Source organism: Rhinolophus sinicus, chromosome 17 (assembly GCF_057876585.1).
Source record: "Rhinolophus sinicus isolate RSI-liver-muscle chromosome 17, RSI-T2T, whole genome shotgun sequence".
In the NCBI taxonomy this organism is placed as follows: Eukaryota; Metazoa; Chordata; class Mammalia; order Chiroptera; family Rhinolophidae; genus Rhinolophus; species Rhinolophus sinicus.
Window position 1 is genome coordinate 62,423,817 of NC_142517.1, and position 16,197 is coordinate 62,440,013.

The 16,197-nt window shown below is 39.6% G+C and overlaps 1 protein-coding gene across 2 annotated transcripts in view; it reads right to left on the reverse strand.

Annotated features, from left to right (window-relative positions):
* Positions 1-16,197, reverse strand: part of CASR (calcium sensing receptor) — a 67,200-nt gene that overhangs the window by 23,334 nt on the left and 27,669 nt on the right. For both annotated transcript variants that reach the window (XM_019714025.3, XM_019714026.3), the window contains exons 2-3: positions 4,752-5,178; positions 2,110-2,416 (exon numbers count right to left, since the gene is read on the reverse strand). In XM_019714025.3, the coding sequence (XP_019569584.2) occupies positions 2,110-2,416; positions 4,752-4,936 (492 nt within the window). In that variant the 5' untranslated portion in view covers positions 4,937-5,178. The remainder of the gene's footprint in view (positions 1-2,109; positions 2,417-4,751; positions 5,179-16,197) is intronic.

Sequence of the window (16,197 nt, forward strand, 5' to 3'; positions counted from 1 at the left end):
GATTGGTAGTTAGATTAAGTAATTTGTTGAGATGTTATTGTTTTTTAGAGACCTCTATTTGCAGACCCAAACAACAGACTCCTGAATCAGGTTTTTGCAAATGGAAAACCTACTTGGGAATTTTGTAAATCCATCCATCACTGCTTACTTCTTGATCTTTGAAAACTAGGATTTTAAAGGGAAAGAAATTTAAAAAACAAAACAAAAATATCTTCATGGATATGTTTCTCTTGAAGAGTGCATTTATAATATTTGTCAAGTTTGAGGATAAACACCACTTCATACGCAACCCCCCAAAAAAAAACACCCTTAAAAACACACAAAATTTTTTTATTGTAAGAGGGGAGAATTTCATGAATGATTCAGAGAACTGTTTTAACCACAACTTGTTTTAGCTGGTCTGCTTGTTCCATCCACTTGGTGGCATGAGTGGCATAAAAAATAACACTGGGTTTCTGACTCCAGCTGGCAGAGTAGTGGTTCCCAACTCTGCTGCACATTGGAATTGCCTTGGGAGCTTTCAAAACTCCCAGTGCCCAAGCTGCATCTCACATCAATGAAACCAGGATCTCTGGGGTGTAAAACCCAGGCACCAGTATTTTTCAATCTCCCCAAATAGTTCCAACATGCAGCCATGGCAGAGAACCATTGCTGTAGGTATAATTACATTAATTTGACTGATAGTCATTATAGTGATCTCATCACTTTTATAATTTAAATTCAACTTAACCTAATCTTTCATCCAAACCACAAAACATTAAAACCTTCCCCTACATTTTCTTTTACTTGATGACAATTATGTCTTATGCCTGTTGGCCATGGGATAATGACAACCTACTGTACTGTGTATTTAAAATAATATTGCACTATATGCCAAATTTAAAAGATTAATATTTGCGTCTTGCCCAGCACATTTGCTGATATGGGCTTTGTTAGATCATTTTAGCAGAAAACTTACAGAGCCAGGGCTTCCCCATGGGAAACACCTTTAATTCCCTGAAGTAAGGATTCGGGAAATGGTGACAAGATTTTCTCAGTTGTCACATGTATATAAAGGAATAATGGCTATCAGCAAGGAAAAAAAGACCTTGCAACATAGAAATGTGAATTTATCAAGGGTACTTTATGAATTCTAAATATTAGACATCAAAAAATAAATTTAAAGTGTGATTTATAATTTAATTTAAAAATTGACATAAGGGATATATCAAAATTGAGCTGATTCTCCCATTCACGGACATTTAGGTTGTTTCCAATTTTTCAGTATTATAAAATGATGTCATAGATCTATAAATATTAACATGAAAAAAGGTTTGCTCTATGGTGTTAAAGGGGGTGGAATCAGGTTATAAAATGGCATTTAGAGTTTGCTGTCTTTTTTTTCATGCAAAAAATATGCAAATTTGAACAAATGTTTATTAAAGCACTTGTTTCAGTGAATTCTTAGCATTTGGAAACGCAGACATGTCCCCACCTTGGCTGAGTTCCTGCCAGGTGGAGATGCTTCTTCATATACACTCCAGAAATATTTGTTGAGTGAAGTAGGATATTTTCCAGTACTAGAATGTGCAACATAGTGATGAAGTTCCTGTTTTGTGAGAAAATAGGCTCTGCCTCCCTCTGAGCTAAATTTTCAACGAGAGGATAGGGAGGCAGAGACTTTTAATGGAACAGGATGAGGGACATATTTGGGGTTTGAAAGGCTGGATTTACATCATATGGTCTCATTCCTTTTAGTAAAGGCAGTGAATGGTCATTTACTAAAAGAATAGATTGGAAAATAAAGAACTGAGCACTTTGGGGGGAAAAAGACAAAGTTTTATGCAAGGTATAAAAATAAAGAAATAAAAGGTATATACAAAGTTTTATATAAGGTATGTTTAAATGAATTTTGGGAGAGTTGTGAAGGTCAGTTGATGTTGACACTGGGGTCTCAGAAATCCCAAATGGTCATCATCCAGTGCCTCAACTAATGAAAAGGTCTTTTGTGTCTGTGGAAAGCCAGAGACAGGAAAAGAGCAAACTGTGCGGACACAGGGCATGGCCGTCCTCCGAACCAGCTTCTCCTGCCCCCTGCCCACATTGCCCCACCTAAGAAGGCCTGGGTACCTGGGGAATGTAGAAGAGTCCCAGCAGGTTTGCCACTGCTGTGGAAATGCCCGAGCCAGTTGCTCCCACCACAGCGATAGTAGAAGGGATATGCTGTGAACAATTGCAGAACTCATCAAGGTTCAAAGAATCAATTTTGTTCTGGGCCACAAAACTCAGGGTGGCCTCCAAGGCTTTGGAAACGGTGTTGCAAGTGTCGAATATTCTGTATCCCAGCGTCATGTTGGGAAGAAGGGCCGGGCTGCTGTTTATTTCCTCTATGGCAAATATCATAGCTTGTAACCAGCGAAAGCCCCGGAAATTATACCTAGAAGAAAAAAGAAACGGAAGAAAATGGGAGGCTTTCTGGTTACCTCCCCATTAGAGTAAAGACTGGGCATAGCTGGGCTGGAATCGTGCGTCTGTTACTTTTTGGTTTCATGATGTTGTGTTCTTTGAGACTCAAAGTCCTCTCCGTAAAGGGGGATAAGATCTACCTCATACGGTGGCTGCGAACGTGAGATAATTATGCAAAATTTTCAGTATGGTGCCTCACACAGCGTTAGGGAGCAATAATGATGAAGACTGGTAATAGTAACAGAACGAGTAATTTGTATCTGCCTTATCCAGCAAAGAACTTGACGTTGCTGATATAAGATACTTTAGTAAAAGTAATACAGAGATTTAAAAAGAAAAAGGACCAGGGAAAATATAAATAGATTATGATTTTAATATGTGGGAGCCGAAGAATAATCTCAGATTTTCAAAGTCATAAATTTAGACCATGACATTCCTGGAGATCAAATTGGAAAGGGAAATGAGTGATGCCAACTTTGTAAACAAGCAGAAATATATTATGTATAGAAAGGCTGTTCACAAACAGTGGTTATTTCTGGGTGGTGGAATATGAGTTTTAAAATTGTGTGCCTTTGATTTATTGACACTTTCTATTTTTTAAAAAATGAGCATAGATTGCTTTTCAAAAAGCATTGTTTTGAATAAAAAACAAGCATATTAACAAAGAGAAATAGGGTCCGTGCCATAATTTTCACTCTCCTACGACTTGGCTCAGAGTGAGGGCTTGTTAAATGTGCGGAATCAGGGTTTCAGTGCCCAGAACAACTCCGCAGGTTCTTTCTCGTCATAGCGTAGGTTGCACCACTTGAACTCAGTGACAGGAGGTGAGAAATACAATCTGTTTTACTCCACCGCGTCGTTTAGGTTCCTAAAGGTCCTGATCTAAGTCACACTTTCAATGTGATGTTTACTCTTAGTCATTTCCTTTATGTGTGTTATTTAATTATTTGTTTTAAACCTACAAAGTTATGAAGAGATATTACAGAATTTTTGATTACATAAAATATCTATGCTGCTAAACGGATTTTGCTGTCTTTGTTTAATATAATTAAAAATCTATCTTATTTAAGGTCAAGCTTCTTGCTTGATCTTAGCTGTGTATATGGCACATGCACAACTCTGTCCAGCAAAGTACAACAAAGAGGATATTTGTCCACAAGGGCTATGCAGAGGATGTAATCAACATCAGTGGAATTCTGCACTTAGTTTTTCTGCATTCATGGAAACATTTTATCAAATTTGTGAGCTCTCATTAGAACATAAACAGAAATCCAGTTTTGTTGGAACAGTCCTAGTTTTTATTTTCATTTTCCAGCTATCAGGAAGACCAAGGAAAAGTGCTGGATCACTTTTGGAAGTCGCACATTTCAAAGAGAATGTGCTATTCTCACTTAGAAGATGGGTCAAAACTTGGGGGACAGTAATGGTCTGTGGATTAAGGGAGGTGATATGCAGCCCACTGTACTCTGCAGAAATCAGATTCTATTTGAAGGAATTGTGCCTTGTTTTAGATGCCACATTCTAAGAGTCATGATAAATTAGGGAGCATCAGATGGAGGGCAACCAGAATGGTGAGAGGTCTGGAAGTCATGTCATGGAGTAATTGTTTAAAAACTGAGACTATTTGGCCTGGAAAAAAAAAAAAAAATGATTCAACGAGATACATTAGCTGTCATTAAATGGCCAAAAAGGGTCCAGTCGAATAAGATGGATTCCGTGCTTCTCCATCTGTGTTAGATATATTCTCTGTTAGCAGGGGGATTTCGGGTTTCTATAAGAAAGACTTTCTAATGGGAGTGGTTCTAAAAATGCTATGGGTATTTTGAAGATGCCTGGGTCATGCCAACCACTGAGGTTTCTTTCAACTCTAAATCCTTCAAAAACAAATAAGAGTGAGGCAGCCAATACTCAGCTATTACTGATCGTTGGGGCACTTACAGTCAGTGGGAAATATCACTACTCAGGTTTGAAAGACCTACAATTAATTTCCTTCTAGGTACTTAGTCTTCCATTAAGCAATACTGTTTCCTGGTGAACGATGATGACTCAGTTACCAGGCACATGCTCCAACAGGCTATGGATTTTTCTACTCAGTATCACTGACATTTTACTTTTGGAAAAATTTCCTTAAAAAATGGTGGTGGGAGTTGGGGATAATAAGCCTCAGCATGATTATCAATCACTATTTTTGAAAAGAGAGAACGAAGTTTGAAAACAAAAAATTATTTGGGGTTAGGTACAGCTTTTCTCCAACCATCCAACCACCCAGAAGAGAAGAGACTCTTTGACTTGGCTCCTTCCCTTACCTGATACATTCCACAGACTCTGGCCTTGACTTTAGATCTTGATCTTTGGCTGCTACTCCAAAATGAATAGGAAAGAGCCCCCCGAGGATAATGTCCCCTTTCTTCTGGGCTCGCTGGTCGGGCCCATAGGCAGAGGTGAGCCAGGTAAATGCCAAGAGGATGAAACAGCAGCTATAAAGTGCCATAGTTCTGCTTTGTTTTCAGGGAGAGAGATAGGAATGCTGGAAGTTCGGGGGCCCCAAGAACGTTCCCCCTTGGTGCAGTTCACTCCCTGTGGTGGGGGCACATGTCTACAGAGAGATTAGTAACAGACTGGAAGTCGTGGTGTTTGAATTTCCATTTCTGCCTTCTCCATGGCAGACTAGTGAGGTGGATGGTCCTTGAGTCTTTCGAAGCCACATCATGTAGAGACTGTCTTTGGTGCTTTCTAAAAGGAAAGAGAGACAGAATGAATTCAACTAAGCTGGTTTAAATCAATGGCCTCTTTATTTCGGGATTTACCATCTTGTTACGATGACTGCAACAGAGGTGGTTCAGAATTTCTACTTGGAGACGCTGAGGGTAGCAGGTGGAGAAGGCTGGCTTAGAGTCTCATTTTTATAGCACTTCATGGAAGATACAGGAAACTTTAATTGCTCATATGGGAGAAGGACTGTGTTCGGTTATGAAGGCCACATTTTAAAGAGGTCATTGATCAGCTAAGGCCTCCACTGATGTTGCCACTGGATTTAAACTCATTCATTCTTCTGTGTAAATAATGCATGGAACTGGCATAGCAGTAACAATTCCTTGTATAATAATAATGTTAATGATACTTTACTCAGCACATAGGTTCTTATAGAAAATACAAAATGAGTCATAATTAAGTTTAAATCTGATTTTAAATCACAAAAACGTATGGCAAAAGGCCACTTATTCATTATTTATTATGATAGCCCCGCTTTTTGAGCCTCCTCATCACAGGTTTCTGGCTGCAGTTTATAATATGACACACCATAAACCTCTGAAGAATAGTTCTTGAAAAGGACACAGATAAATCAAAAGTCGGGTCATGTTCTGCAAAGCTCAACAGCTGGATCTAAGAAAACGTCCTTTGGCTTAGCCTGATTGTCTTAGTAGGAACGCTCTGCTCTTCTCACTCTACACTCTTGTCACTCACTCTGTGGGTAAATTACCAATGACATTGATGTCAGCTAACAATACAGCTTCTCCTGAGTTTCAGACCCAAGCATCAAACCATCAACTGGACGTCTCCACTTGGGTGTCCCATAGGTGCTTCCAACTCGACAGGCTCTAAACTCACTTTCTCCCAAACTTGTTCCTCCTTCACCATTTTCTATCTCAGCAAATGGCAGGCTGTTCACAAAGACACAAAATAAGAAATCATCCTTGCCTCCTCCCTTTCTTCATAAATGCCCTTCATATTCAAACCACCACCAACTCCTGTAGATTCGACTTCCTAAATCTCTCTGGAATCCATCCACTCCTTCCCATTTCCAAGGCCATCTTAAGTCCACCAACATTTCTTATCTGGATTTCTGCAACTATTTCCCAACTGGTGCTCTTTCCTCCAGCTTTGTCCCTTTGCAGTCAGTCCACTTTGCAAATCTTTGGATGCCATGGAACAAACTGTTTGGAGCATAGGCTCTGGAATTAATCCTGGCTTTGAATCATAGTTCTACGATTTCCTAACATATGACTCTGGGCAAGTCACTTAACCTCTTGTGATCTCAATAACATAATGCACGGAGATCCACTAGCACAGTGCAACTAGTAAACTCATAGAAAATGCCAGCTGTAACGAGTACCTTTCCGGCTTTACTCTTGCTAGTCTTCACTTTGAACTCCACACTCCAGCCATAGTGAACTTTCTTCAGTTCCTCAAATACACCAGGCGACTTTTGAATTCCCCAGACTGCTCCCCTATTGGTCCCTCTGGCCTAAACTTTGTCTGGAAAACATCTCATTATCTTTCAGCTTTCAGATATCCATAACTTTGGGGGCATGGCTTGGAGAATTGTGGAGCCTTTGTGTGAGTGGAGAAAAGCACGCTTCTGGGGCAGACACAGTCTTGGGGCAAGCCATACCTACTGCGTGGGGAGTGGCATATAGGCTGTTTCTCCACTCATGCTAACTCCTCAGTTGTGCAGTCAGCAATGTACAGGACTCTTCAAGGAGGCCTTCCCTGAACACTCAGACCAGGCAGGTCCACCTGTAATAGCCTATTACATCTTGGAACTTGGAGTTCCTTTCTTGGAAGATTTATTACACTTTACTATAATTAGATGTGCAGATGTCTGATTTCAGAGCCTAAGCTCTTAAACATTGTCATACACTCCCTCTTTTCCCTTAGGATCTCCAACAGCGTTCTAGAAGAGGGTACTGAGCCCCATATGGAAGGAACACCCCTGCAGACATTCAATATTCATGGAATTGCCTCCAATAATGTCTGAACTTCCACAATCATCCTAGTTCTCTGACTCCAGTCCTGCTTTTGGCTTCATTCCTTGGACCTTGGTCAGATATTCAGTCATTCATATAGTAAGTATATGTGCTAAGGCCCGGGAATATAAGGTAACAAACACATGCACATTCCCTGTCCTCAGAATTCCCAGTCCAGGGGCAGGTACACTGGTGTAGAGGATCACAATTTACCTCAACATTCAGAAGTGAGAAAAAAAGTATTGTAACTTTGTTTTCAATGACTAAATTCAACGTTGCTCCCAGCACTTAGCACAGTATCTGAAATAGTAACTGCTGAATAAATGTTTGTTGAATGAATGTGTAAAAAAGAAAGTATTTTGGAAGGAGGTAGAAACTAGTACTTATTGAACCACTCATGATGTCAGGTCCTTTACACATCCAATATATTTAAACTTTACAACTGTATAAAGGGCAATACCAACTTTACTTTCTAGTTGAGGGAATAGATTCTCCAAATAGTCAGCTTACTCAAGTGAGAAATTCTGGCACTTGAATTAAGAATGCCTCAAGAACTCAGAATTTTAAGGAGTCCCATATAGTGCACTAAATTAGGAGAGGGAACATTATAATTGGCTAGGGTAAGTCACAAAGACCTGTTAAATTTTTCCTGTTAAAGATTAACTACTTGGAGAGGTTTATTAACTTCATTAGTCTATTCAAGAGGAAATTCATGGCAAGAAATAACAGATGAAGGAGAGATTTCATGTCAATTTGCAGTAGTTAACGCCACCAGTCTAATGTAGTTTCCAAACCACCCTTTTTAATCCAATTACCAGGGTCTAATTTGCTTTCAAAGCTGAGAATCATGCTAAATCCTCTCTCTCCCTTTCCTCCTATATCCATTCACTTTTTTCTGTTGATTCTCCCACCTCTCTCCACTCTGCCTTCCCCTTTTCATTCCTGTTGCCATTACATCACCCTCACCCCAAAATTTCTTGTTGCAAAAGCTTTGTTTTCTTTCTCCCTTACTTCTCCCACCACCTAGATATGGACAACTAGAGTGGTACCAAGCATGATGATAGCAGAGTGGATTAAGAGTTGGAGTTTGTCATTGTCATTTCAGCCTGCAATTATTAGAATACAAAAGTTCTTGAATAATCACTAACACTTCAGTTTTAGTATCTACGGTAGACTTCTAATTGTATCCCTCATATCTGTACTCCTTTTATGCCACAGTAAAATAATTTTTAGCTGGATAAGTGGTTGTTCAAAATAAAAAGAGTACTTTCCCCAACTTCCTTTATAATTATGTGTGGTCATATGACTAAGTTTTGGCCAATGGGATGTAAGTTGAAGTGTCCTGTGGCAGCTTCCAGGAAACTTGGTTTAAGAGAGAGTTGGTGTTTGTCTTTTGTCTCTTCATCCCCCCATTCCTCTATTCTGCTGCATGGAGGTGAATGTCGCAGCTAGAACCCATCTTGAACCAGGAGCCATATCCTAGGGAATGATGGTGCCAGGAGCTGAGGATTTCATGGAGCAGAACCTCAATACCAGACTGTGCCTGGATTTTTATATGACAGAGAAAAAATGCTTTTCACTTATTAAACCACTGTTGTTATATTTTTTCTTATTGTGGCTATATTAACTGTATTTATCCATGAGTCACAAATAAACTCATTTCTGCTCCTTACTATAAGTTTATTTCATTTAAATCACATATAATTATGTTTGCCCTCCTGAAAAAAAAAAATGTATTGCAAACACAAGCTAAAGCTTTATTTGTTCTTTATCTCAATGACAGGTACATTTGGAAGAAGAAATGACCCATGGACCAGCTGGTTTTATGTTTATGTTTAGAAGGTCCTTGAAATCATGAGGAGCATTTCAGTATTGACAGGTTATTGATCACTGAGTTCCTCATCCAAGAGATGTGGAATTGGAGGTCAGGGCAGAGGGGTCTATAGTTCCACAGTTTTGTGATTTGTGTAAACTCATACATTATTTATTCAAAAAACATTTATTGAGCTCCTCTATGTGGTAGACACCAGGGAGTGCAAGGCACTCAGGAAAGAAAGTTGAGATTGTTGCCTTCAAGTTGCTCCTGGTTTAAAAGGAGACAGGAAGATGTCTTATAATTACAGTGATGCAAATGCTCGTTAGAGGCATGAACTACGTGTTGAGGGAGCACAGAGGGAAGAGTGATGTTCTTTCTGGTGGCCGCCAGGAGAGATAATTAATTCCAGGGGGGATCGGAAGCTTCTAGAGGGTGGTGCCTCATTTTGTAGCCTGGCACAAAGCATAGTGCCTGGAACTTAGTAGACGCTCCACAAGTATTTGCTGAATGAATGAATGAAAGAATGAATGAATGAAGCATGACCAGTAAAAACCAGGGGCTGGTTGGACAATTCTAGGACAGAACAGGGAAGGGATCACCCCACATGACCAAAAGTTCCTAAAGGCAGGGATTCATCATGATCACAGTTGCATTCCTAGCATCAAATGAGGAACCTGGTATCAAATGGATGCTCAAAAAATATCTGTTGAACAAGTTGGGATGGCTCATACAAGTTCCAGAGTAAAGGACAAATTAACAGAGGATAGCAAGGCAAGGTTAGGAGTCAACCATGCACATTTCAATTTTCATCAAAGTAAAATCAACCCTGGGCTTTAACACTTTTGGAAATGGTATAATTCTAGGGCAGAATGATTTTTGCCCACATCTCAACTAGAGAAAACTGAGGCATAGACCTTTGGAATATAAAACCACTCAGTAAATCAGAGGCACGGCAAGTTCAAATGTTACGATTTCTCAATCCCTGGATGGCAGAAATAAAAATTCTGGGTTGCCTGGAAAAAGAGGTGATTATGAAACCAAAATTGATTTTCACTAGAGATCACTTCTCTTCATAGGGAAGTACACTGATCTGTCTCTGGTTGATTGTACTCTTTCCCTCTTTTGTCACACTGATCATAAAGAATACCAACAGTAAGGTGTGAAGCTACTTTTGCAGAAAGGTGAAGCGGGTATGTTTTAATGAGGGTGGACAGGGAAAACCCTGAGAAAGTTTGACCAAACCCCGTGTACCTGGCTCTGGTTACAGCTTTCTTTACCTCTTGCTGAGCACACATCCACAATGTGGGTTTTTATACGCACCTGGTGTACATTTGCCAAAAAATTAGGGATATCACATCTGTCATCACCAATGTGACCATCCGTTTTATGTCAGACTTCATTCCTTCTGTATTAAAGCAAGGGGCATCTTGTTTTAAAATGAGGGCCCTCTTTCAGCGCTGGGGGAACAAAAACTGCTGGTCACACTCGGCTGCCTCCCTGCTTGTCGTCTGCCCGCCAGCTGCAAAGGTTCTTACCCTCCATCTCCCTGACAACAGGTGTGACTTTTGGAGAGTCCATGCCTCATTTAGCCCTGGTAATGGCTTAATTGAGTCGGAAAAATGCAAGGACAGGAGCGTGATAAAAACCAGCTGAGCTGGGTTCCTGTTAGTCCTTGGAAAAAACTCTCATGGAAGGGAGGAGAAAGGATGAATGAGGGTGAGGAGGGACATCATGGGGCACCCAGTGAAGTAGGGAGAAGGAGCCAAGACAAAGCACATAAAGAAGATAAGGAGGAGAGGAAAACCAATATTCGTGAATGCTGGACTATGAACTACTTGATGACAGGGCCTGGTCTATCCCATTTGTGGCCTGGAAAGCAGAGGGGTATCCTAAATGATTGTTAAGTGAATGACTGCACATGTGGAGTGACAGCACGATAAACCATCTTAGGAGTTTATGAAACTATCTCAAGAAGAAAGTAAAAGACAGAAAACTAAATAGAATGGGAGTTGAGGTGGGGTGAAAATTCAAGGTTAAAAAATAACAAGAAATGCATATTCTCTGCTCCCGAACCTTGTGAGCTGAAATGTATGCTGCCTTTGGGCTTTGATATGACCAGTGAGTTCCTGGGGACGGAAGTCACAAATTAAGAAATGTCTTGTCCTGAAACGTTTCCCTTAAGTAAGCTCTGCTGATGGATGTGTGGATACCCACAGGCTTAATGAAATGGTTCAGGCGGAAAGCAAAGACATTCAATTCATGCTGTCATAAAGAAAAATGCCAGGGCTTCCAGCCCTACAGGAAAGAGATATTTCTGGGGAATAATGTCCTGGTGTTGCCTTTCAAAAATCACTAAATGAGCGCTGACGATACAGGGTGGTGTATTTTCCATCTGGTGTCCCGAGATGTGCCATTACAAACTGTTCTCGGGTAAAATAAGTGTGGGAATTGATGTGCACTCTGTGCCACAAAGGCACGGTCTCCTCCCAAAGGCTCTGAGAAGCCCTGCAGTAAAGAGAACTGTTTAATAGTAACCTACTCATTTCCAAATTTACTTCAGCATGGAACGCTTCCACCTCCCCCCTCTTGCTCCAGGGACACTTGTTACAAAGCTGGGAGACACAGGCTTGGGAAGTGCTGACCTAATGGAAAGCGTAAAAATCCTTCATTGGAGCCGCTCCCAGACTCTGGATGCATTTTTTTGAATGGAGAGCTATGCCTGCCCCTCTCTGGGCATGGCATGTTTTTTTGTAGGCCCAAGTCTGAGATTCCAGAGAGTAGTACTGGAAAGAAGGAAGGACTGAGGTGGGGTAGGTGAATGCTGATGCATACACCAGGCTGGTCTTGAGGATATATTCCGACTTCTCCCAGGGGATGTTTCTGTGGCACTCTACGAGCTTGCACACTAAGCCTTTCTCCCTCCCAATTGTAGCAACGCTGGCCTTGCAAAGTGGCCCCTTACAAGGACCACTGGAGCATGCAGTAGTGTGTTGGTAAACCAACTCTCCAAAGGCAAAACAAACAAACAAACAAACAAACAAACAAAACCAAAGGAAAAAACATGCCCTAATTTGTAGTGTTTGTTGAATACTCCCACCATGGCACATTTCAAGCTACCAACGGTTTAACAATCAACTTGGCAAAAATCCTTGCTATTTAACGATCGGCTCTCGTGCAGCAGTGAAAGCCTGCTCCAGCATACCATTAGGACATAGCTCTAAACAAATGGAAATACTGGTCTTCCTAGGAAAAACTGGCCCAAATTATTTTATAGGCATTATTAATCTCCTACCTCCTGTTTCCCTCTCTGCTTTGACTATTAGGAATCTGTAACCAAATTTGTGGCCCAGCTCTAGCTAAGATAGAAACCAAACATGTGCATATTTGTGTTTTTAATATTACTGATGGTATTACTTTTTTTTCCTGCTCTTATTTCACCCCAATTTCCAAAATCTTTCATTTTTATAAATAATGATAGGACATAAACAGAAAAACAAACAAATACATAAATCTGGAGTTTTGTTGAGGACAATAAGAAGTATCCCCAGGTGAAACTTCTTGTGTAATTAGGAAGAAGGGGTCTGGGAAAGTCATTCTTGCCTCATTAACTGAGTGGGTAGATTTAAGCAGACTGTTTTGGTACACCAGGTCACCCATCTAAAACTATAGAATCTTAGAGGTAGAAGGGACCTGGGAAGTTTATCTGGTTCACATTGAAACCTTCTGACACATCAGTGTTTACATAATAGTGGCCAAGTTTATCATGTGTAGGAGTTGGAATTCAGAACTCATTGAAAAAACTGAGTGAGGTTAATGATGAAATGGGAGTCTCTTTCTTTCTTTCCTTCCTTCCTTCCTTCCTTCCTTCCTTCCTTCCTTCCTTCCTTCCTTCCTTCCTTTCTTTCTCTGATTTGTCAGTGTACCCTAGTGTGTCATTTTAGGTCTCCAGAAGACCAAACTTACTTTTAATCATAGCATAAAATCTATTATGGGAATTCTTGTAGTTTTAATTGGACCTCAGGTGCATAAAACTGGATTAATCATAATCCTTGGTTGATGACATTTGCACCATTGGTCTATGCCTGGTCCACTTTTATTTCTTTATTAAGTTATTTATATACAAACAGAATATATCTATATCTATAGCTATAGCTATATCTATATATTCTATTTGTATTTCTTTCCCATTTTTCTATCAGAGTTTTGGTCCTTTTCCTCTCAAATTTGAAGAGTTCTTTATGTATTATGGATATTAGCCTTTTATCTGTGATATGTGCTGCAAATGTTTTCTTCTAATTTGGCAGTTCTTTGACCTTATTTTACCATGCAATTTTAAAAAACATTTTTATGTAGTCAAATTTATAAATTATTTCTTTTATTGCCCTTGAATTTTGAGTCAGTGTTAGAAAGCTTTTCCTTACCCTGAGTTTGTAGAGGAATTCACCATATTTTTTCTAGTTTAATTTATTAAATTATTTTCTATCTAATTATTATTTTCTATCTTTTTTTTTTTTTTTTTTTTTTTTACATTTAGTTTCCTCATCAGTGAGAAGTTTATTTTTGTGTGTGGTGAGAGATGTGGATCCAATTTTATTTTTTTTCCAAGTGGCTGTTTAATTGGTCAGCAACATTTATTTAAAAGCCCATCTTTGTTTCCGTGATTTAAGAGGTCACCTTTATTATTTCTATATTTACTTAGATCTAGCTCAGGACTTTCTAGTCTACTCTATTGGTCTGTACACCTATTCTTGTGGCAGTAGCACTGTGTTTTAATTATGGGGACTGAGCATGATTTAATACCTGGCAGAATTAGTCCACCTTTGTAATTTTTATTTCTTTTTTTTCAGTTATAGTTGACATCCAATATTATTTTATGTTAGTTTCAGGTGTACAGCACAGTGGTTAGATATTTATATAATTTATGCAATGACCCCCCCCCCCCGATTAATCTAGTACCTACCTGGCACTATACATAGTTGTTGCAATATTATTGACTATAATCTGTGTGCTATATTTTACATTCCTTGTGACTATTTTGCAACTACCAATTTGTATTTTGTAGTTTTTTTTCCTTAGTGTGTTCCTGGCTATTCCCGAATGCTTGCTTTTCCTTATGAACGTTAGCATCAACTTGACTAACTCCATGAAACAAAAATAAAAGTCTTGCAGATATTTTTATTGGGATTGTGTTACACTCACATCTTTATGATGTTGAGTTGTCCTATTCGAGAACAGGGATGCCTTTCCTTTTGTTCAATTCTAATTTTGTGTCTTTCAGGAGTGTTTCCTCTTATAGGTTTTGCACATTTTTGTCAAGTTTATTCCTAGGTATTTAATCATCTTTGTTGCTATTATAAATGGGGCTTTCTTTACCGTTATGTCCTCAGCTGGTTATTGTTTGTTCCATGAAAGCTATTGATCTTTGTATGTTGATTATATAACCTGATACCTCATTGAGTGGTTTTATTACTTAAATTAGTTTCATTGTTCATTGATTCTCTAGTATTTTATAGATATATTTTTACTTTTTAAAACTGAGATACAACTGACATAACATATTACTTTCAGGAATATGACAATGATTTGGTATTTGTATATATAGCAAAATGATCACACAATAAGTCTAGTTAACACCATCACCATATATAGTTATAAATTTTTTTTCTTATGATGAGAACTCTTAAGATCTACTCTCTTAGCAACTTTCAAATATACAATATATTATTAACTATAGTCAACATGCTTTTCATTATATCCCATGACTTATTTATTTTATAAATGGAAGTTTGTACCTTTTGACCATCTTCAACCACTTTTATTTCTTCATGAAGTTATTTTTAATAATAAATAAATATCTGAGAATCTACCATCCAAAACAGAGAATATCAACAGTACCCTCCTTGTATGTTCCCCTCTTGCATCTCATTTTTTTGCTTCTCCCACCCAAAACCATCATCCTAAACCACATAGTCACAATTTTCTAGCTTTTCTCCCAACCCTATCACCTCAGCATAAAAAAAACCTTTTTAAAAATTATGATAAAGACTAAGAGGATACACATCAAAATATTAAGAGTGGGGCCGGCCTGGTGGCTCAGGCGGTTAGAGCTCCATGCTGCCGGTTTGATTCCCACATGGGCCAGTGGGCTCTCAACCACAAGGTTGCCAGTTCAATTCCTCGACTCCTGCAAGGTGGAGAAGGTAGAGCGAGGCTGAAGCTGTAATTGATAAAGAAGCAGTAGTAATTAGTCTGAGCCAGGATAGGAGGATACTTTGTTAGTTTTGTGGTTTGGACAATGTTAATGTTTTTTTGTCTGCGTTCAGACATGATTGTGGAGTGGTCTTAGTTTTGTCTTTATCCATCGCAGTCCGAGTGGCCTTTTTTGATGTCCTATGCAATTGCTTATGTTCAACAGGAGCACACAAGGGCCTTGATAATAGTACTTCCCAGCTCCCGGATATCAGGGGCCAAGTTTCTTTTTCTCACTGACCATTTCACTTTCTTTGAAGTCACAAAATCACAGGATAGTGGAGCCAAAAAGGACTTTACAAACCATCTAGCTAACATCTCTCATGTTTAAGTTAAGGAAATGGAAGATCAGAGATGTTACCTGCTTTGTTAATGTCACACAGCCAATTAATGTCACAGCTGGTACTGGCACCCATGTTTCTTGACTCTGGGAGCCCTGCATACACTGGCCCTACCTCCTGCAGCAGCCTCATCTGCAGGTGTAGGGAGACAATACACCGCTCTCACTCTTGCTGCGCTCCAGCCTGCCCATCTCCTCAGCTCCTCCAACCAGCCAGGTTCTTTATTGTGTTGGGCCCTTCCCACAGCTATTCCCTCTGCTTGGGATGCTCTTCCATCCCTCTGACCTGCACCTCTAGCTTAATTAATTCCCAGTCCGACTTCAGGGATTGGCTCAAATCTCACCACTTCTCAAGGAAGCCCCTCCTGCATGCTCTAGGTGCTCTGTGAGTCTTCCCAGCACTACTTCCTTGCCAAAGTCCCTCTGAGTCTCCCTGCAGTCAGGGATCTGGTCTATCTCGTTCACTGCTATATGCTCAGGACACAGCAGATGCTCAATCATGAATGGATGCTTTAGCCCCAAGCCCAGTGGAGGCTCTACCACTAGAATTCTTTTTATAGTACAATCAAAAAAGGATTCTGAAAGCTTTACTTGGGGCC